General features: G+C 38.3%; 1 protein-coding gene across 2 annotated transcripts in view; it reads left to right on the top strand.

Annotated features, from left to right (window-relative positions):
* Window positions 1-5531: 5531 nt before the first annotated feature.
* Window positions 5532-24309, top strand: part of EPHX4 (epoxide hydrolase 4) — a 33351-nt gene continuing 14573 nt past the window's right edge. The window contains exons 1-5 of one of the 2 annotated variants that reach the window (XM_006054472.3): window positions 5532-6014; window positions 8144-8229; window positions 15648-15805; window positions 17436-17564; window positions 21727-21830. In XM_006054472.3, the coding sequence (XP_006054534.1) occupies window positions 5784-6014; window positions 8144-8229; window positions 15648-15805; window positions 17436-17564; window positions 21727-21830 (708 nt within the window). In that variant the 5' untranslated portion in view covers window positions 5532-5783. Of the gene's footprint in view, window positions 6015-8143; window positions 8230-15647; window positions 15806-17435; window positions 17565-21726; window positions 21831-24309 lie in introns of those variants that run through there. The other variant, XM_044944704.1, reaches the window with a different exon arrangement.

Here is a 24309-nt window from a genome sequence, read left to right as displayed (position 1 = left end):
CTCATTTGAACAAAAGATCCTCCTGGGGCTCTTATCACTAGAAATTTACAAGGGTTTTAAGAGTCCTGTGTCAGATATGAGTCAGAAACCAAATATTAGACTAACACATGCTCTTAGTGCTCTTATGACTTAGAAAATTACAAGGGTTTCAGGATCTATCTGTCAGGAACCAGAGGCAAAGACTAATATATTAATATATTTTCTATTGTCTAACATAATGACAGGCTCAAAAGCACAAAATCAAGAAGCTCAGAGAATTTATCTTGTTTAGCTCAGAAGCTAAACAAGATAAAAAAAAAAAATACCCCACACTGCTGCTGCTGCTAAGTCGCTTCAGTCGTGTCCAACTCTGTGTGACCCCATAGACGGCAGCCCACCAGACTCTCCCGTCCCTGGGATTCTCCAGGCAAGAACACTGGAGCGGGTTGCCATTTCCTTCTCCAATGCATGAAAGTGAAAAGTGAAAGTGAAGTCACTCAGTCATGTCCAACTCTTAGCGACCCCATGGACTGCAGCCCACCAGGCTCCTCCGTCCATGGGATTTTCCAGGCAAGAGTACTGGAGTGGGGTGCCACTGCCTTCTCCGTACCCCACACTAGATATATCATATTTAAACTGATGAAACCAAAGACTAACAGAAAATCTTGAGGCACCCAAAGGAAAAATAACACAGTAGAGAGGAAAGAAGAAAAGAATACAGCAAAATTCTCATCAGAAATCATAAAAATCATGAGTGGAGTAACGTCTTTAAAGTTCTAAAACAATACCCTGTCAACTAAAATTCTGTATCTATTGGAAATATTATCAAAATTGAAAGAGAAATACTTTTTCAAGCAAACAAAAAGTGAAAGAATTTATTGCCGGCAGACCTGCACTACAAGAAATGTTAAAGAAGGTTCTTCTGGTAAAAGGGATGTGATTCTAGAGGTCTCACCTGTATCTATACAATGAATGAAGAACACTGATATGGCATTTGTTGTTGTTCAGTCACTAACTCATGTCTGACCCATGGACTGTAGCATGCCAGGTTCCTCTGTACTCCACTACCTCCCAGAGTTTGCTCAATTTTAGTCCATTGAGTCAGTGATGCATCTAACCGTCTCTCATCCTCTGCTGCCCCCCTCTTTTCCCTTCAATGAAAGTAATTATTAAATTCATTTTTATTGTTTATAAATGCTCCAAAAGATAACTGGCTAAAGCAAAACCAGTAGCACTGACAGAAGAGAAATGGGCAAATCCACCATTACAGACAGATTTCACCATTCTTCTCTCAGCAATTGATAGAGCATAGGCAGAAAGTCACCAAAGATCTAATGGTCCTGAACAACATTGCTAACCATCTTTAACTAATTGACATTAATGTTACACTCTCACTAAAAACAGCAGAATATACTTTTCAAATGCAGTTGGAACATTCACCAAATAAACTATATTTAGAGGAATAAAGCAAACCTTGACAAGTTTACAAGAATAGGTAGTTCATAAGCTATCACACCAGGTTTAAAGTAGAAATTAATACTAAAAAGATATCTGCAAAATATCTGGAAATTAAGCTCTTCTAAATAACCCATCTTAAAAGAGAAAAATCACAAGAATACTTAGAAAGTATTTTGAATTGTATGAAAGTTAAAATGCGACACCTTAAAATGTATGGGATGCAGTGAAAGTGGCATTTAGAGGAAATTTTTACCACTCAAGTGTTTATGTTAAAACAGAAGAAAAATCTCAAATCAGTTACTGAAGTTTCTACCTTAAGAAACTAGAAAAATCAAATCTAAAGCAGAAGAAAGAACAGGAAGAGGAGAAATCATTTACATTTAAATTTAAATGAAATCTTAAGCAAAAAAAAGAGAGAGAAATCAAGGAAACCAAAGGCTGTTTCTGTTTTTAAAAAAGACAATAAAATTGATAAGCCGTCTATCCAGACCTACCATATAAAAATGAGAAGATGCAAATTGCAAATGCCAAGTGTGAAAGAGAATATTACAGATACACACACACACAGATCTGCAGACATTCAAGAAATAACAAGGACATATTATGAAGAACTCTACGGCCAGAGATTCAACAACTTACAAGAAATGGATAAAACTCTTAAAAAATACAAACTGTCAAAGAGGAAATAGATCGTATGAATAGTTCTATAAGTATTAAGTAAATTGAATTGTATTTTAAAACCTTTAAAAAAGAATTTAAACAATAATAACAACTCCAGGCCTACATGCTTTTTTGCAGAATTCAACCAAACATTTAAGGAACAAATAATACCAATTTTATATACATTATTCCATAATATAAGAACAAATATAGATGCAAAAACTGTCAACCAAATATTAGCAAGACGATTTCAGCAATATATTAAAAATACACTATTTTATGATCAACTGGGATTTATCCTGGGAATGAAAGACTGGTCCAACATTCAAAAAATTTATAGGTAACCACATCAGTAGATTAAAAAGGAAAAACTATGATTATCTCCAGAGAAATAGAAAATCCTTTTACAAAATTCAACACCCATTGTGGGGAGAAGGGAAAAAAAAAAAAAAAAAAAAACTCTCAGAAACTAGAAATAAAAAGGAACTTCCTCAATATGAAAAACAGCATCTTAAAAAAAAATCTTCAGGGAATTCACTGGTGGTCCAGTGGTTAGGATTCCCTGCTTTCACTGCCAAGGGTGCAGGTTCAATCCCTCCCTGGTCCCAGTACTAAGATCCTGAAAACTGTGCAGCATGGAAAAAACAAAAAAAAACAAAAAAAAACTTGAGCTAATAGTATGCTTAATAGTAAATGACTAGTTTCCCCTTATGACTGAGAACAAAGTAAAAATTAACTATTTCTACTCAGTATTGTATTGGAGGTCCTAGTTAGTGCAATAAGTGAAGAAAAATAAAAGGCAAACATATTGGAAAGGAAGAAATAAAACTGTCTCTATTCACAAATGACATGATTTTCTATATAGAACATCCCAAAGAACATCAAAAAGCTACCAGCACTAAAAAGTAAATTTAGCAAGGTCCAGGATCTGAGACAAAAAAAAAAAAAATCATGTAAACACCTAGAATTAGTAAGTAATTGGAAATCGAAAAAATAACATTTACAATAATATATTTTTAAAAAAGAAATAGGTATAAATCTTACAAAATACAGGCAGTATCTATATGTTTAAAACTATGAGAAACTGATAAAATAAACCAAAGAAGAATCTAAATAACTGGAGAGATATATGTTCATGGGAATCCTGGCAAGCTGCAGTCCCTGAGGTTGCAAAGAGTTGGACATGACTTAGCAACTGAACAACAATGTTCTGAATAACTCAATATTGTTAAAATATTAGTCCTCTCAAAATTGATTAATAGATTCAATGGATTCCAATCAACAATTTTTGTTAAAATTGACAAGCTAATACTAAAATTTGTATGGAAAAGTAACCAAAATAGCCAAAACAATTTTGATAAAGAAGAACAAAGTTGAAGGACTCGTACCACATGAGTTGTAGACTTACTATATTACTTTACTACTTTTGACAAGTGTGTATTGGGATTTCCCTGCCAATCCAGTGGTTAAGACACCTGTCCTCCAGTGCAGGAAGCACTGACCAGGGAACTAAAACCCTGCATGGCTCATCGCACAGCCACCAAAAAGGCAAGTGTATACTGCAGAAAATATAGACATATAGATCAATGAAACAGACTAGAGGGTTCAAATATAGTCCCACATGTAAAGTGATTTTCAACAGAGGTGCAAAGGCAATTTAATAGAGGAAGAATATTCTTTTCAACAAATCATACCAAAATAATTGGATATCGACATGGGAAACATCAATGTCAACCCATACTTTGCATTTTATGCAAAAATTAACTCAAAATGGATTATAGACCTAAACACAAAACAGAAAATAAATTTTTTAGAAGGAAACACAGGTTGGGGGGCACTTGCTGACCTTAACTTAGGTAGAGATTTCTCACATGCAAAATCAAAACTACTACATATAAAAGAAAAGTGATAAATTGGATAAAATAAAAATTAAGAAATTGTGCTCTTCAGAAGTCCTTAAAAATGAAAAGACAGACTGGGAAAATATTTGCAAATCACATGATGTATGATAAAGCATTTGTATCCAAAATACATAAGGAACTTTCAAACTCAGTAAGAAAATAAGCAACCCACTTTTCTAAAAAATCGGTAAAAGATTTGGACAGCTGCTTTGTCAAAGAATAATATATTCAAGTGGCACGCAAGTATATAAACATGCCCAACATTATTATCATTGGGAAATATGAATAAAAATTTCAATGAGATACCACATTACACAACTCTTAGAATGGCTAAAATCAGGAATTTTTTTTTTAAAAAACAATATTAAGTGCTCTCAAGAATGCTGCTGCTGCTGCTGGTAAGTCACTTCAGTCGTGTCCAACTGTGAGACCCCATAGACAGCAGCCCACCAGGCTCCCCCGTCCCTGGGATTCTCCAGGCAAGAACAATGGAGTGGGTTGCCATTTCCTTCTCCAATGCATGAAAGTGAAAAGTGAAAGTGAAGTCGCTCAGTCGTGTCTGACTCTTAGGGACCCCATGGACTGCAGCCCAACAGGCTCCTCTGTCCATGGGATTTTCCAGGCACGAGTACTGGAGTGGGGTGCCATTGCCTTCTCTGGCTCTCAAGAATAGGACCTAACAATAACTCTCACACATTGCTGTGTGAATTAAACTTGCAGCCACTTTGGAAACCAGTTTGATAGTTTCCTATAAAGTTAAATGCATACTTACCTGACCCAGCAATCCCGCTTCAAAGTGTTAACCCAAGTGAAATGAAAACTTACATCTTCCCACCAAAAACTTTACATCAATGACTATTCATAACCACCAAAAACTGGGAAAAAACTCAAATATACCTCAGCTGTGAACTGTTCCATAAGCAAGTATGGTACATCCATCTAACAAAAGACTAATAATAATAATAATAAAACAATATACCTAACAGTATAGTTGAGTCTCAGATACATCATGCTAAAAGAAAGAAGCCAGAAGCTAGAAGTTGAATACTACATGATGATTCTATTTACACAATCTTTTTGTAAAGGAAAAAACCAGAGGGACAGAAAAAAGACCAGGGATTGTCAGAGGCTTGACTTTATAACCAGACACCTAGCTGGTCAGATAACGACTCAGAACCTAGTTGGAAAATAGCAACACCTTCAGATGAGCTTTGGGAATGAATAAAGAAATGTCTTTCGGGTGGTATGAAAATCGTTTACTGCTCCTCCTCCCCCATGCGCCCCATAATTCAACGATCCAGAAAGAAGGCCTTAAATTGGGTGGGGCGGGCGCAAGAAGAGGATATGAACACTGGTCAAAATGCATGGCTCTTCCTCCCACAGTATCTAGGATGGTTTGGGAAAGTCTCACCTTCATTTCCCCCACAGTTTATCAGTTTGAAACGGGGCTTTACTCCTTGCGGAGGAAGGTCGGCTCTCCACCCTTGCCTATCCGGTGCGGACCTCGCAGCGCTTGGGGTCCGCGGTGCGCCGCTCCGGGGCTGGGCGCGGCCGTCCGGAGCGCTCACTGTGAGTGTGTAGCCCGGGGCTGTGACAACGGACCCGAGCCGGGAGCTGCAGCACGGCGACCCGCGGGGAGGCGTGCGCGGGGCAGGCGACCGCGGACCGGCTGGCGGGTCTGACGCACCGCCGCGCTCGCAGTCTCGCTCCGGCTCCAGAGTGCGCGCCGCTGCTTCCCGCGCCTCGGGAGCGTTGCGTTGCGGGCCGCGCCGCTGCCGCCGCCCGATGGCGAAGCTGCGGGATTACCTGCCCCGCCTGATGGTCACGATCCGGTCCCTGCTCTTCTGGTGCCTGATCTACTTCTACTGCGGGCTCTGCGCCTCCATCTACCTGCTCAAACTTTTGTGGAGCATCTGCAAGGGACCCTCGCAGACCTTCCGGCGGGTCGCTCGGGAACACCCGCCCGCGTGCCTGAACGACCCCTCTCTGGGTACCCACTGCTACGTGAGGATCAAGGTGAAGGCGGGCGCGGGCCCGGCGCTATCGCGAGGGAACGTGACGGCCGTGAGAGCAGAGGCTGATCTTTGCATGACGCCCAGCCCAGCGTCCCCTAGTGTTCTCGGGGCTAGTAGGGCGCGCTGCAGGGACGGAGAAGATGCCCGGGGGATGCTAGAAGGGCGAGGTGCCACGGGAGAGGGTCAGGGGGTTGTGTGTGTCGTTATGGTCCTTGCCTGTGTGTGTCAGAGAGTCTAATAATCTGGGTCCTGTTATTACTGTCCCCTACTCCTCCACCGCAACAACCTTCTCCAACTGTAAGGGGAAGCGGTCGTCTGTCACCTTTTTGCCCTTTAGAGCTCAGATAAGCTGTAGGGAATTGTTTCTGGTGGTGCCCTACTGTCTCAGGAGACGGTCCTTGCCCAAATTTTAGAGATTGGAACAGTAAATAGAATAAGTCATTGCAAATCACGAGTTTATTCAGATCAGCAGAATGGAGCATTCACAGATGACCTAAGCAACATCAAACAATAAATAAATGGTGCATGTTTGTGGAGAAGGAAGCAGCTCTATGATGCCAGAAACTAAAGGAATGGCACAAAAAGTAAATGTCAACTATTCAGGCAGACTCTTTAATTGCCCATGCTTGTCCCAAGCTTTCTTACAGCCCACGATTATTCTGTTTCCTGAGGCTCCAGGTGGTGAAGGGAGATGGCTTTTTGTGATGCACCCTACAAGTCTGACTCACAGGCCTTTCAAAAATAGCCTCCATGAAGGGATAGTTTTGTCACCAGGTCTGGGGTTCCTGTTAGGAGCTAGATTGTCCTGCAGCTGGAGTTCAGACCACAGAGGGGCATGTCCTTTTTACCCTGCAGTTGACATGAGAATTAAATGAGTTAATATTTGTAAAAAACAAATAAGCTAAAACCAAAAATCTTGTAACAGTGCCTGGTACATAGTAAAATGAAATGAAATATTTATTCAGTAAATCCAGTCAAGTTCCTACAGCCTTTCATCTTCTGAGACTCGCCACCAATAAAAGAAGTTATTGAACTTCCAGGAAGGCATTCTGCAGTAGAGGGTAGAAGTCAGAGTTGTTATGTACATCCTACCTGAGGGGGAAAATCAGTTTAAGAATCATTTGGAATTCATCACAATGACTCTCTTCTGACTTTGGCCACTTAAAGAATTTCCCCAGAGACCTAGAACCAAGGAATAGAAAGAGCGTTGTCCTGGGCAGTAGGAGAAGATGGAGGTTCTAGCCACAGTCCTGCTCCCAACCATCTTAATGACCCATAGTAACATCTTTGGACCTCAGTTTCTAACTCTGCAAAAATGATAGGGTTGAACTAGATGAGCTTTAACATTTTTTTCACATCTGGAAACCCAATTACTTGGGTTATCTGATGTAAAACCCGGTCAGTCTCTGGGTTTTGGTTCTTGTTTTTTTTTAACCTTACTTCCTTCTGAGTTTTTGTGTTTCTTTCTTGCTCCACTTTCCTTTCTTCTATTTACTTCGTATTTGCTATATTTCTGTCTCATTTCTATGATTTTTGTTTCCCTTGGGCAATCTTGTCTCCCATACACAAAGCAAAGGTTTGAGCACTCAGAGCATTCGGCTGTTAGACATACACTGACATGACATGAGAGCAGGCAGCCAGGGGAACGGTGCATGCAACTCTCAACTGAAAATAATGTGGGAGGGAGAGAACTAAAAATAAGGAAAGGAGGTGTGAATTATATAACTGATGGCACAGCTCTTGACGGGCAAGCTGAGAAAAGTATATGACTAGGAGGTAAATAATGGCAGGAATATAAATGCAGATCAGAAATTATTTACTTGTCCTGCAGAATTTGAGTGAGATGAAGTGTGACACATCAGTAAGAAAATTATAACTTTCAGAAGCTCATAATATAGATAAATTGACGTCATACGTAGAAGGTAATGTCAACAAAAGCAAATCTGTTAATTTTCCCTGCTGATAAACAGTGGTTATTTTTTCTTTCTGAAAATTAACAATACTTATTTTATCTCTTGATATTAAAAATAATGCAAGTGAAATTTTTTAATGGCATGGAAATGCTAATTGTACTTTTACAGTCAACACAAAGCATCACTGAAATCTCATGCACTCTATTTCCTACTGCAGGATTCGGGGTTAAGATTTCATTATGTTGCTGCTGGAGAAAGAGGCAAACCACTTATGCTGCTGCTTCATGGATTTCCAGAATTCTGGTAAACTTAACAATAACTTTTTATTTTGCACTAAAGATTTGGCTTACCATAGTGTCATTTTCTTGTAGTGATTTTTAATAGACCCCATGCTATGATCAAGTGCTGGCCTAGAGTTATTACTCCTAAGTGTTCCTCAATCACAAGAATGATATTCCTTCTGTTTTAAAGAAACATGCATATTGTTATCCTAAATTTATTTATTTTTGAGAATTAAAACAAGTATCATTTAGTGTTTCAAATTTTTGAAACAGTCAATTGCAAAACAGTTTTTAACTTTTTGTTTTATATTGTAATATAGCCAGTTAACAATGTTGTGATAGCTTCAGGTGGACAGCAAAGGGACTCAACTATGCATACACATACATCCATTCTCCCCCAGACTCCTCTCCCATCCAGGCTGCCACATAACATTGAGCAGAGTTCCCTGTGCTGTACAGTAGGATTTTGTTAGGTATCTATTTTAAATATAGCAGTGTGGCTCAATGTTGTGTGGCAGCCTGGATAGGAGGGGAACTTAGGGAAGAATGAATACACGTATATGTGTGACTGAGTCCCTTCATTTTTCACCTGCACCTATCACAATATTGTTAAAGACTAAATTAGTATAGCAATGTGTACATATCGATCCCAAACTCCCCAACTATCCCTTCTCCCTATTTTCCCCCTTGGCAATCATAAACCAGTTTTTATAGTACCTACTGATGGACATGAGTTTGAGCAAGTTCCGGGAGATAGTGATGGACAGGGAAGCCTGGCATGCTGCAGTCCATGGGGTTGCAAAGAGTCGGACACGACTGAGCGACTGAACTGAACTGTGGACAAAATGCAACATGGGGTGGTAAAGGAGATTCGAAAGAAACCAAAGAATTAGAGTGCCTGTTACCTGGCAGCCTTTGGTAAGGCTCGGGTGAGGGGAAGGCAGGAGGAGAAGAGGGCTCATGGAAACTGAAAAAGGACTCTTTCCTATGCACATAGTAACAGGCTCAGATGAATTCAGGACAAATTAAGGATCAGAATATTTCATGTGGAGAAAAAAACCTATAGCCAAAAATACACAGTTGCTAGTTACCTACGGGAAAATACTCTGTTCCCCTTTGAACCCCACAGAACCAAATAAGTACAGATGAAACAACACATGATGAAACTTAAAAAAAATGAATATCTTTTAAAAAATGGTACATATTAAGGTGGTAAAAAGAAAATCAGATTTTTGCTATCTTAGGGTTATGATCTTGAAATGGAAAAATGGACCAAAAAATTATATTCTCTAAACTGACTTAAATGTAGATGTGTGGTATGTTTTTAAAGTTCTAGGACAATGCCCTGTCCCCAAATTTCTCCTTTACTTTTGCTCTTAACACCTAGAATTCCACATTACATATTCCTCACTTCCTTTAGAATTCTGAAGATTTTGTGTCATCCGAATTCCTAATTTAAAATGCATCTAGCTCTGAAAGAATATTTAGTTAATACTTTTAGAGTAAAAGGGCCTTTATTAATAGATTGCTAGTGCACTAGGAAGTGTTAGGCATTGAAGAAGAGAATGGAGGAGGGCAAAAACCCATCTAGCTCATCATTTTTCTAGAGCAAAAAGTCTATGACATGCCAGCATGCTAAGTCGCTTCAATCGTGTCTGACTCTTTGCAACCTCATGGATGGTTGGCCGCCAGGCTCCTCTGTCCATGGGATTCTCTAGGCAGGAATACTGGAGTGGGTTGCCCTGCTCTCCTCCAGGGGATCTTCCCGACCCAGAGATAGAACCTTTGTCTCTTACATCTCCTGCATTGGCAGGCAGGTTCTTTACCACTGGCACCACCTGGGAAGACCCTATGACATGACTGGCTTACAAATAAAATGTTAGTCTAAAGTATTAATCAAATCTGCATAAAGTAATATGGGCAGTGAATTCTGGCTCAGCCGCTTAGTTGCTGAGACTTCTGTTTGTGTAAGTCATACCCTAAACCGAGATCTCTATGTTGACATTTTGTCTTCCTTCCAAATTACCACTGTTACTCGTTATGCAATTTAGTCAATTCCATTCATGAACTCCATTCAGGAAAAAGTCAGTTCAAATCAGAATTTAGGATAACGGTGTTTTGATTAAACCATTTCAAATCTCTCTTAGACTTTCCTTCTTCTGTTCCCAAAAGCCCTTTCTCTTGCACTTTTCCCCTATTATGCTTGCATGCTCAGTCTCTCAGTCATGTTCGACTCTTTGCAACCCTGTGGACTGTAGCCCACCAGGCTCCTCTGTCCATGGAGTTCTCCAGTCAAGAGTACTGGAGTTTGTTGTCATTTCCTCCTCCAGGGATCCTCCTAACCCAGAGATCAAATCCAAGTCTCCAGGGATTCGTACATGGGCAGGCAGACTCTTTACCCCTGAGCCACCTGGGAGGCCCTCTTTTTTTTTTAAGAGCCAAAAAGCTTTGGCATTTTGAACCAATTTCAATTTATATTGCCCATGTAAATATCCCTTTATTAATCAAGTTTTGCCTAAATGCACATAAATTTATAATATTGTAGATCAAGTAGGTCAGATTATTTGATACAGTGAAAACAAAATAATCATAAACTGGCAATGTGTGTAAAAATGCTTTTTAAACAGAAAATCATTATACAAATATAAGGTATTATTTGCATTTATCATCATTAACTAAGAACAGCTGTTGAGAATTGGTGACGTTTAATATATACTATTAGATGTTACACAGAAACAATAAAATTCTGGGTCTTCTTAAAATATAGAGGAAACATCAAACAATATACAGATCTATGAGTCCTTTAGCTAAATTAGTGCCAAATAAGGCTGTCACAGATGATTTTCTCCCCCTCCATCTCCACCTCAATTTGCATTGCTTTTAAAAATATTTTGAGCTGATGCAGGCAGTTTCTGGCAATAACACCAGCTGTATGGGACACACTCGTCATTACTCAAGTGCTCAGGCAAGTAAGGGCTCTTCATGCATGCAGCTGAGCAGAGCCTGATGACTGTGCTTTTTCTCCATTGTAAAAGGGAAGAGTATATTCTGCATCTCAAAGAGGCTAGCCTGGTAAACTAGGAGCCCTCCTTGTGTTAAGAATAACTAAGAAAGAAGTTGCTTTTTGTGAAGTGTCCTCTGCTTGAGCTTCCCAGGTGACTCAGTGGTAAAGAATCTGCCTGCAATGCAGGAGACTCAAGTTCAATCTCTGGGTAGGGAAGATCCCCTGCAGACAGAAATGGCAACCCACTCCAGTATTCTTGCTTGGGAAATTCCATGGACAGAGGAGCCTGGTGGGCTACAGTCCATGGGTTAGCAAAGAGTCAGACACGACTGAGCGACAAAACAACAACAGAGCAACTGGGTGGGGGAGGAGGGGAACAGTGTGGGTAAAAATAGCTAGTTTTGTTTATTTATAATATTTTCAGGAGTTACTGATTTTACGTTTCATTTTTGTATCAAGGGGGTTATTTTGTTTTATTCATGTGAATGACATGCTCATCAGTCTATCACTTGGGTGATTTCTTTTTCAGTTTAATGTGTAAATCAAATATGCTTTATTTATGAACTCTAGGAAGATTACATTTAAAAATTATTTTGTAATTTATTAAGATAGCAGTTGCAGCCTTTAAATATCCCTAGGAATGTTTAAGATATTGTTTGGCCCCACTCATTGATACTAGAAATAGTTGGATTTATTTGGAAGGCAATTTAAATTATTAATAGCATAATATATGCAGGTATTATGTTTACATTAAATGTAAAATGCTATAGGATTGTACACATTATTTTGAGTCAAATTTCTACCTTGACATCTCTACTTAAATGAATTCTAAACAAAGACACAGGTACTTAGGATATTAAAACAATGCACATTTTAGTAGAAATTGAATATAAATTCCCCCAAGAGGAATCTGGGAACTTTAATTCAGAGTTGTCTCAAGGTTTGAACTTGAGTTTGAACTTGGGACAGAGTTTTACTGAACAACTGGTATCTCTAGCACTATCATAATTCAGTGCTTTCGTTTTTCCATTGTTTCACTCAGTTGACATATCTTTATTGAGCATCTTCACATCTGCCAGGCAATTCAAGGAGCTTACAGTCAAGTGGCACAGTCCAGGCACCCACAGATTAGTGTAAAGCACATGCCCAGTGCGCTGAAGAGTATGCAGACAAATGGGAGAATATGGAAGGGGCCACCTAACCCACCTGTGAAGGAGGGAACCTGGGAAGTCTCCTAGAAGAGAAGATGCCCAGCAAGAGGAGTTCAGTGAGGGGTGAAGGACAGGGGTTGTGGGGAGGAGGGAAATGCTGAGGAGCGACGATGTTTCAGAAAAAGGAAATTAGGTAAACAAAGTCATGAAAACAAGACCCGTGTTTATTCACTGCAAGCAGATAAGTGCTGCAGGGGCAGCATAGCATGGGTTCTCAGGCCAGACCACCTGGGTTTGGATCCTGGCCCTGCTATTTGCTAACTCTGTGACTTTCAGCACATCCACAAACCAATCTGTACCTTGGTTTCTTCATCTGTAAAATGGGGCTAATAATAGTACTTACTTTAATACTACTATTTTGAAGATCAGCATCACTATATGTGAAGCACTTAGAATTGTGCCTGGCATGTAATAAGACAGATATAGATGTTAGCCCTTTTTTATTATTTAGCAAATGATAGAGGGTATAAGGTAGTCAAGCTGGAAGATTAGGAAGGTCAAATCTTAGAGGTTTTATCTGCCAAAATAACCTGCTTGGGCTTCATGTTGTAAGTAACTGAGAGTCAAGAAAGAGCTTGTGTTTTTGTTACGTCACTCTGGTTTTATAGAAAATAGAGCCAAGGGGAATGAAACACACAGTTAGACCAATCGATGGCTGCTGCATAAATGGATGCCCAAATGAAGGTAATGATATCAGGGATGGATAGGAAAAGTGATTAAGGAAATATTAATATTTAAGAGGTTAAATTTACTGAACTTTATTGATTGGGTATGAAGGATTATAAAGAAGAAAGAATTAGGCTTCAGTTACGAAGACATAAAAAAAATCAATTCAAAATATTAAGTAAGGCTGTGAGAAAATAGGTGCATGAGTGCTTCAGTGGCAGAATTCTTGCCAGCCACATGGGAAGCCCAGGCTCGATTCCTGGCCCATGCAGCCACAGCATCCCCTTTTAGGGCTTCTCTGGTGGCTCAGAGAGTAAAGAATCGGCTTGCAATGCAGGAGACTGGGAGTACAAACTCCTGGAGATGGTGAGGGACAGGGAAGCCTGGCGTGCCGCAGTCCATGGGGTCACAAAGCATCAGGCAAGACTGGGCAACTGAACAACAACGACAACATGAAAAAATAAAATCACATGTGTTGACAGATGAGTATCTTTTATGGAATCAAACTGCTTCTGTTGTTTATTACAACCCAGAGAGATTATCGAGATTGTTAAGAAAGACACTTTTGTTAAAGTTTTCAAATCCATGTTCATTGGCAATGCTTTTGCAGATTTTCACAAATCATAGATATCCTAGTAATAGACCAAAGACTCTATCCATTCATAAATCCTAATATGTGTCTGACACCTTTCCTGATAATCTAGCTGTTGATGTAAAGTGGTCGATTTGTTTCTTCCTTCTCATTGTTTTGTGTATTTTTCATTGCAGTCTCCCTTCATTATTGGTTTATAATCTCAGATCACTCTGTTCTCTTTCCTATTGTGCTCCAAAAAATCTTTCCAGACAATGATCTACCATTTGTCTTTGTCAGATAATTTTATACTGTGTTTCCATGAACAGATGTGCACACAGATGCTTTTAATGCATATTTTGAGTTCTATAACACAGTGAGTCACTTTGAAAAATCCACGTCTCTTTTTCTGTTTGTTATCCATAATGATTTTGCTTCTTAGAAGAAGGAACTCTCATGGAGCTCTGTATTTCAATTAATTCTGCAGTTTTATTATCAAGCATAAGGGGAACACCTGGTCTAGCAAGCTTCCAGGACCTGGCTGTCCCTGTGGCCATTCTAATTGATCAGTGCCTAGGCCATTTTTGTTGTTAAATGTTTTTAACCACACACTTGCTTGTCTTTATAGTTCAGGATCGTCTCAGAAGAATTTTGTTTTAGCAAGCAGAGGTTTATCTTTTTTCTTTTCTTTAAATTTCATTTATTTATTTATTTTTGGCTGTGCTGTGTCTTCATTGCTACGCATAGTCTTCCTTTAGTTGTTGTGAATGGGGGCTGCTCTCTGGTTGTGGTGTTGGGGCCTCTCATTGTGGTGGCTTCTCGTATTGTGGAACACAGGCTTAGTTGCCCCTCAGCATGTGGAATCTCTCCAGACCAAGGATTGAACCTGTGTCTCTGGCACTGACAGGCAGATTCTTTTTTTATATATATAAATTTATTTATTTTAATTGGAGGCTAATTACTTTACAGTGTTGTAGTGGTTTTGCCATACATTGACATGAATCCACCACGGGTGTACATGTGTTCCCCATCCTGAACCCCCCTCCCACCTGCCTCCCCGTCCCATCCCTCTGGGTCATCCCAGTGCACCAGCCCCAAGGACCCTGTCTCATTTACCCCTGGCTCTCCAGGGATGTCTCAGAGATTTATCTTAAGTAGTTGTTTTATCAGAGAAGGCAATGGCACCCCACTCCAGTACTCTTGCCTGGAAAATCCCATGGATGGAGGAGCCTGGTAGGCTGCAGTCCATGAGGTCGCTAAGAGTTGGACACGACTGAGCGACTTCACTTTCACTTTTCACTTTCATGCATTGGAGAAGGAAATGGCAACGCACTCCAGTGTTCTTGCCTGGAGAATCCCAGGGACAGGGGAGCCTGGTGGGCTGCCATCTATGGGGTCACACAGAGTCGGACACAACTGAAGCGACTTAGCAGCAGCAGCAGCAGTTGTTTTACTGGATTCTTTCCATTACCATCTTTTTAAAAATAATCAGACTTTTCATCCATGAGTAACTGTTGTTATGAATGAAAACACTGAGTCCTATTTGACGTGTAGCAAGCTGAGTAAAATCCCCCTTCTAGGAAAATACATTTTCATCTTGCAAGTTTTTTGAAAGAATCAAATGGTACAATATACAGAAGCACTTATAGGCACAGACTAAGTGATAGTGGTAAGCATTATATAAGCAAAGCTTAGAAAATTGACTTCTTAGGTACATTTCTGAAGGTTTTAGTATCTGGTATTTTGTAGTTTCAGTAAATTCTCACCCTTTGTTACATTCCCACTGGAGCTGGTTAAAAAAAAAAAAAGTCGATTTTAATAATGTGAGTGCTTTCTTTTCAAACAGGTTTTTTCTTTCCTGTCCACACATGGCTACATAACCTTTCTCCAAAATGAGAAGTTACTTACAGTTTTCCACTTAGACAATCTGTAATGGTATTCTTTATATTCGTTAGTGTGGAATTTTTAACATATCTTATTTTCTGCAGGTATTCTTGGCGTCACCAACTAAGGGAATTTAAAAGTGAATATAGAGTTGTGGCACTGGATTTGAGAGGCTATGGAGAATCAGATGCTCCTGTTCATCGAGAGAATTATAAATTGGACTGTCTAATTACAGATATAAAGGATATTTTAGACTCTTTAGGTAGGTTTTAAAAATAGTATTAATTCTTTTTAATGGACTAACATTCAACAAATTGTGAATTGATAACCTCATTTCTTAGGATGGTACTTTCCATTTACCTGAGCTGTTATCTGGATCCTGTCATTTGGCATATACAACTCAAAATATCTATAGAAGGAATTTAAAATTATACATCCAGAATAACTATTCAGTTACCAGCCAAAAGTGACTCTCAAAATTTGTTTTTAAAAACTGACTTAATGTATACTATTTATTATTTTCAGAACTAATTATTAGAAATTTGATTCTTATTCTCAGAAAGTTTATTTCTTCAGAACCCACACTTAAACATTCATTTAAACATATTGTTAGATGCAGAAGCACTTGCATTATCTTTTATTGATCAGTTAGTGCCACAATAATATTGTGTAACAAACCACCCCAATCTCAGTGACATACAGTCAAAGGCATTCATTCCTATGCTGGATCTGCAGGTCAACCTTAGGCTGAACCCTTCTGGGTCTTAGCCTCAGGCCACAGGTCCAGCTAGGATTGACTTCTCAGAGTAAATTGTGTTGCAGCCCCAGCTAAAGGAGAGAAGCTACCTGGGGGAAGCTCTTCTTCTCACTGTGGTTGAAGTGGCAAGAGGATGAGCCCCATAGCAAAACATATTTCAAGTTTCTGGTCACTGCTCATTGGTCAAAAGCAAGTCACATGACTGAGCCCCAAATCAAGTCATACAGCCACCAAGAAACCAAAGCAAATCACACTGCCAAGTCTAATATGAAATGGATAGTAAAGAAACTTCCCTGGTGGTCCAGTGGTTAAGACTCCATGCTTCCACTGTAGGAAGCATGGGTTCTATCCCTGCTGGGGGAACTAAGATTCTGCATGCCTCAGGCTGAAAAAGGTGGGGGCGCTTAGTGGTAAAGTATACTACCTCTATGCACTGGGAAGATGGGAAGGAGGAGTAAATATTTTTTAGGAATAATCTAATCCACTGCATCCCCTTTGACTAAAACCCAGTGTGTTTATAGAGCCAGTATAGTGAGAAACCCATGAAACCAAAGACTCATTTCTACAAGAGTCTAATGAGAGCATAGATCAGGTCAATATTTGTAGAGGAGAAAAAATGGATGCAGTCTGGGGGTGTCAATACAGCATTGTAATTTAGTGTGATTACAATAAAATCAGAGACAGCGATTTCCAGCAGCCATATATCATTCATATTTTGTGGTAATTCAGTCAGACTTGGCCTAATTTTGTCATCATGCAATTTTCTAGTCAAATGAATAATGTAATCTTGCTTATGACCTGGGTATGTGTAGTCTTTACCATGGTTTTCCAGACTCAGTTTTATGTAACTAGAGCTGAACTATTTCAGATTTTTTCTTTAAGTATAAATTCCCAAGAGAAGTTCTGAATCTTTAGGTCTGGAATGGACCTGGGCATCTAAATTTTTGAAAAAAACTACACTAGTAGATTCAGACATACAGGTTTTGTAAACACCAAACTCAATATCTGCAGAAAGTACATAATTATGGTAGGAGAGTAGAAAGGTTAGTTTTAGAAACATATCTAGTATATATGTGGTAATGATGCACCCACCTGTTGCTTTTCAATGATGTCAACATTCATTTCTCAATTACAGGGTATAGCAAATGTGTTCTTATTGGCCATGACTGGGGAGGCATGATTGCTTGGCTAATTGCCATCTGTTATCCAGAAATGGTGATGAAGCTTATTGTTATTAACTTCCCTCATCCAAATGTATTTACAGGTGAGTTTAAATTTCCATTAAGACATCTTTGATAGCATGACAACTCACTGTTGTCACTGACACTTTGGATTAAAAACAGTAAAAGTCAATTAATGTAATATTTTTTAAATTAAGTGACTAAACTATGGTATTAGCACACAAAAATATCAGTTATCTTGGCTTTAAATGTTCCTGAAGAGTCAAAGGAAGTGTGGCTTTATATTTGCTTGCATAATCTTATTTTTTTTAGAAGACATTTTACTGCTAACTTGGGGAGAGTTAAAAGAAAAATGCAGTAACATTACTTTGACAGTAAAGAATCTTGACAGCCTAGAAATAAATTTTCCTCTTGCTTGACTGCTTTGAATATCAAGAATGGCAGCATTCTTTAAAGCAGCAGTTCTCAAATTTTTGGTCTCCCTTGTACTTTTAAATGGAGAAGGCAATGGCACCCCACTCCAGTACTCTTGCCTGGAAAATCCCATGGACGGAGGAGCCTGGTGGGCTTGCGGTCCATGGGGTCGCTAGGAGTCGGACATGACTAAGCAACTTCACTTTCACTTTTCACTTTCATGCATTGGAGAAGGAAATGGCAACCCATCCTAGGGACAGGGGAGCCTGGTGGGCTGTCGTCTATGGGGTCGCACGGAGTTGGACACGACTGAAGTGACTTAGCAGTAGCAGTATACTTTTAAAAATTATTGAAGACCCCACTGAACATTTGTTTATATGAGTTATACCCATATGCATTGACTGTATTGGAAATTAAAAATGAGAAATTTCTAAATGTTTATGTATTCATTCATTAAAAAATAATTAATCCAGTACATATTAACATGTATAACATTTTACTGAAAATGAACTACATCTTCCAAAACAAAATTTTAGTGAGAAGAGTGTCACTATTTTACATTTTTGCAAACCTTTTTAATTTTTGGCTTAATAGAAGACAGCTGGATTCTCAGATCTGCTTCTACATTCAGTCTGTTGCAAATGTTTGAATTGAAGTATATGAAGAAATCTGGCCTCACACAGATTTGTAATTGGAAAAGGGAGGAGTATTTTAATAACCTTTTCAAATAAGTGTGGATATTCTCCTTTAATACTACACCAAACTCAAAAAATTGGTGATTTCTTAAAGGTTAGTAACAATGTGCAATCTGATGTCATATTAATGAACTTTTCATATTCTGTCACATTAAAATCCATTGGTCTCTCTAGCCCTTTGAATGGATTTTTTTTTTTACCTATACATGATTTTGCAGTCGTCATGCATTGAAAGATGTTGGTTCATTGAGTTATGCAGGTCTTCCATAAATTGACACATTTCAGTATGTGATATCAAAGAATCACTTTCATTAATATCACCCCAGTTTCATCAAAAAAGTCTTTATAGAAAAGCTGTCAAGCTCACAGTAGCAGATACAAGTTTCCAAAATTCTGATTTTCATTTGAAAGCTTGAACTTGATAATTGACAACAAACACTGATTGTTTTCCCTCAAGTGACAGGCTTGCTTTGTTCATTTTCAGGAGACTATCTGCTAAATACCCAAGTTTGACTGATGATAGTTTGTTAGTCATTCTCTCAAGTAAAAATGATATTTTATTAAAAAGGCAGCTAATTCAACTTAACAGCTGAAGAATTGCTTTTCCTCTAGATAATCCTTGATTTTGGTATTCAAGAGAACTGCCTTATATATATTTTCTAACTGCATCACAAGACACATACAAAGGGTAGAAATTTAATAAAACTAATAATTTTTGCTATTTCATCAAACACATTCATAAGTGAAACTGCCACTTCACTTTATGTATTTATTTACAGCAAGTGTGTGGTGTGAAGAATACGATGTACTATAAACAGTGTGGTATTGTTTAGTGCTACAGCTTTGATTTGTGCTCAGGCAACAATGGCTTTATCTACTATTGCCTTTGTACCATATGTGCAAATGTCAAAAAAATGAGAAAAACTAATAGTATTGTATTGAAATAGTTTGACCGCCTGGATCTTTTGAAAGGGTCTTGAGGATCCCCACGGGTCCACATGGGATATGTTTCAGAACCTCTGCTATAAAGAGAACTCTTAAAAGAATGATTTAAAACAAACAAGCAAACAAAAACAAAACAACAACCACCTGTGAAAATGGCTAGGCATATTTTTATTTGGTTTTGACATAACTTATAATTTCGTCCTCTTTAACTATTCTTGTCAAATTTTCTGAGGTTCAATACTGTCACAATCCACAGTATAGTCCCCCAGGAAAAAAAATTCAGAACAACATATTTTTATTTCTTCTTCAAAATTAGAGAAGGTGAAGGAGAAATGGAACATGACTACATAAATATTGTATAAATATGTATAAAAGTTAAATTTTAGATACATATCCAATTATCCTATCTTGGTTAAGGTAAATAGTGCGACTGCTTAGGAATCAAATATCAAACTGAGGTTCATCATATTTCTCTCAGTTGCCTTAGGCAATAGAAGTTGTGCTACATGCTTGTTCAATTGATCAGGACCCTACAGTACATGTTATTTTGGTGGTACTGCTATACGGGAGCTTCCCAGGTGGCACTAATGGTAAAGAACCACCTGCCAATGCAGCAAACATGAGAGATGTGGGTTCAATCCCTGGGTCGGGAAGATCCTCTGAAGGAGGGATGGCAACCAACTCCAGTATTCTTGGAGAATCCCATGGACAGAGGAGCCTGGCAGGCTACAGTCTCTTGGGTCACAAAGAGTCAGACACGACTGAAGCAACACATGCACTGCTATTGTGCACACTGTAATTGATCATTCCGGTAAGAAAATACTTGAATATTTCTGGAACTATTAATAATAGGTTCAACCCTGGTCAGGTCAATATGAGGTCTTCAAGTCATATGAATATATTTTCCCCTTAATGGTATTGATATCTCTTAATGCAGGGCTAAGTAAATCTTACTCAATGATGACTTTACAAAAAGTATAAGCATAACAGTGCTCTACTTATCTGAGAAATATAATTTTTAAAAATCCAACCATGTTGAGTACAGTTACAATATTAGAAATGAGGGGAAAAAATCACCTCTATAGTGAAGAAAATTTAGTACACAATATACAAGTATGCACATTTAATGTGTGTGTGTGTGTGTTAGTTGCTTAGTCGTGTTCAACTCTTTGCGACCCCGTGGACTGTATCCTACCGGGTTCTTCTGTCCATGGAATTCTCCAGGCAAGAACACTGGAGTGGGTTGCCATTTCCTTCTCCAACATTTAATATGTATGATCACATTCTTCCCTAGTTTTAAAACTTCAGTGTCTTCCCAAAGCACTTAAAATTGTTATCATTCTGGCCTTACCTAACTGGCCTTCTGCTTTTCTTTGACTCATCTCATACCATCTCCTCTCCTCATTCACTACACACCAGCCACCCTGGCCTTCTTTCTGCTTCTTTAACGTGCCAAGCACAGGACCTACTTTCTGTTCCTTGACATTCTTCCTACATCCCCAGAGAAGCCTATTTCACCACCTTTACTAAATAATAGTTCCTCTCCCATACCACCCAACCATTGCTTTCAATCAGATTTCCATGTTTAATTTTCTTTATGGTATTTTTGCTAACTAAAATGATCTTTCAAGTATTCATTACTTATTTATTATGTAAGTTCCTGGTGAATGGGAACCTCTTTTCTCTTGTTCACACTAAATCCCCTCACACATAGTAGATATTCAAAAATTCATTAAACGCAGGCATTTTCTAGATACATGAATGAATTTAAAGGAAATGCTTTAGTTTCTGTTGAGGCCAAATGAATAAGATATTTAAATCAGCCTGCCAGGAAAATCTTTTAAACAATAGACAATTATTTCCCCCATGTATCCTTAGGAAAAGTGTTAAGTCACTGATAATAACCTTGGAGAAAAGGCAGTGTTGTTTGAGTTTTCTTATTCCTTTTGAGTCCCTACTTCACGAAGTGGAACTTTCTTTTTATTCAAAGTGCTATAAATATTTAAAATACCAAAAATATCCAAAATAAAATATAAGAACATAGAAATTGTTCCAAAGAGAAATATACGGAAGCCTTATTTGTGAATACTTTTATGGGATCATCTCAAAGGTGAAATTGTCTTAAAAAGAAGTTACTTCAATAGTAATTCATATCACTTGGATAAGGTCTAACATGGCATTTTAATTTCAGAATATATTTTACGACACCCGGCCCAGCTGTTCAAATCCAGCTATTATTACTTCTTCCAGATACCATGGTTCCCAGAATTTATGTTCTCCATAAATGATTTCAAAGTAAGTCAAATATGGTGATGGATATTAGCCAGACTTATTGTCTGTGATCTTATTGTTTATGATTATTTTGAAGTATATACAAATATTGAATCATTATGTTGTACACTTGAAACTAACATAGTATGATATGTTAATTATACATCAGTTAAAGTAAGAAAAGATTGGTGCCCGAGAGAATAACAAATTAGGAAGTTAAGAATAAAACAAAGATAGACTAAAGCACTGAAAACAAACAAAAAAACCAACAAAACCGGTCCTCCTTATGTTGTTCTGATTTTAAATAATCATTCATTGTATATCTGTTATGTGTTATGCACTGTCTTAGGCATCTCCTCCAATGCAAAAAAAAAAAAAAGAAATATAGTTCCCACAAGAATGGCAGGATAAATGCTTCATAATTTCCCTTTATAAACAATGCCCAGAGTAATGAGTTGGTGCCCTCGAAGCCCCCAGTGATGACCAATGCAGGTTTTCTTCATATCATTATGAGTTCATGATTTTTGAAAATCTGTTTGCTATGGATGGCATCACTGAGACTCAATGGACATGAGTTTGAGCAAGCTCCCAGAGCTGGTGATGGACAGGGAAGCCTGGCGTGCTGCAGTCCCTGGGGTTGCAAAAAGTCAGACATGACTGAGCGACTGAACTGAACTGAACTGATGTATCAGCTGATCACAGTCTTTATTCTCTTTGATGCCCAAATTGTTACAAGTCTGTGTCCTCATGACACAAGAGCCCTTTGTCAGTAGTAGCTTGCCTCCTTAACGTCCTAAGTTCATTATTTATGTCTTGTTCCAGATCTGGAATCAGTCATTTACTGAAGGAGCTCTGGCTCCTATTAGCAGGATATAGTATTTAGAGACCATGATTTAGGTGATCATTGTTACTGAATTTTCATTGCTTCTGGATCTTTCCATTGGACGAGATTTGGACATACATATTTTTTGACGCTGATTCCCTGGTAGCTCAGATGGTAAAGCTTCTGCCTACAATGCAGGAGATTTTTTAGACAGAAAAAAAATTATGAGTCCTTATCCACATTTCCAAAGCAAATTTAAGACTACAGAATTTTTACATAACTTCCGTCATGTTATATGAAACATATATACGGTTTTAAGTTAAAAGTCTAATAAAACAATGTACATTCAGAGGAGTCTTACTTATCTCTGTTTCTCTATCTCCATCCTATTTCTTCTTTCTCCCATAGAAAACCATTTTGGCTAGTTTTGTTTCATCTTTTTATTTTTTCTATTAAAAACATAAGCAAATGTGCATATATTTGTTTTCTCCTTTTTTCACAAAAGATAACATTCTATTAATATAAACACTATTTTCCACCCTTGCTTCGTTTTGCCACTTAACAGTATATCCTGCAGATGACTCCATCATCAGCATAGAGATTGTCTCCATCTCTTCTTAGAGTCCTAAAAACACTAATATGCCATTGTGTGGCTATGCCATAGTTTATTCAACCACTACTACCCCACCCACTGATAAACATTTGTTCCCATTCTTTTTCTGTCACAAATAATGTTGCAACGAATCACCTCCTGCACATGTCATTTAATATTTTTGCAAGCATGTTTTGGGGTTGAGGGTCTGATTTTAAACAAGAATCCCAAATAGCCAGTGGAAATCCGTTGTATGACTCAGGGAGCTCAAACCAGTGCTCTGTGACAACCTAGAGGGGAGGGATGAGGTGGGAACTGGGAGGGAGGTTCAAGAGGGCGTGGACATATGTATACCTATGGCTGACTCATATTTTTATATGGCAGAAACCAACGCAATATTGTAAAGCAATTATCCTCCAATTAAAAATAAATTTTTTACAAAAGAATCCAAATAATTCTGATTCAGCTAGTTACACATTTTGAGAAATGCCGGTATAGAGATTTCAAATTGTAGGGGGGACCCATTTGTGAGTCATGATATAAGTTTTGCAATTCAGTAAAGTGACTTGCAGTTTGAATTCTTAAATATAAAGTAGAACAGAATTGAAGATATCACTACATGCTGTAATAAGGATGAGAATTATTTCTTTAAACTTTTGCTTTAGAAATATATATGTAGATCTATGAACTGGATCATGATGTAAAATGTGTTTGTTACTCTAGGTTGTGGTCAAAAAGAAGTTCAAACAGGGGGTGGTGGTGGATTGGTTGTCAGTAAACAGATAAACAGTTGTTAGCTGGAATATTAGGGTAGGCTTTAGGATAGAGATAGTACTTAGCTCAGCAGAATGTGAATACACACCAAGAAAACAGGATGCTTTTCATAAAGGTGAAGTGTGGAAAAAAAGGTGAAGTGTGCATGGGGGACTAAAGGGGAGAATATCAAAAATAAAGCCAGGTTGGCAGAAATGTATAAAATGTGCTTGTAAACAATGAGGGCTCCAACCTGGCTAGAGCAGAAGTTGGGCGCAATCACTGCACGCTGACCATCATTCTCTTTTGAAAGCCAAATATTTAGTTAGTGTGAA

Source organism: Bubalus bubalis, chromosome 6, assembly GCF_019923935.1.
Source record: "Bubalus bubalis isolate 160015118507 breed Murrah chromosome 6, NDDB_SH_1, whole genome shotgun sequence".
Classification (NCBI taxonomy): domain Eukaryota; kingdom Metazoa; phylum Chordata; class Mammalia; order Artiodactyla; family Bovidae; genus Bubalus; species Bubalus bubalis.
Note: the sequence above shows the minus strand (reverse complement) of the source record. Positions and strands in the feature narration are given on the sequence as shown.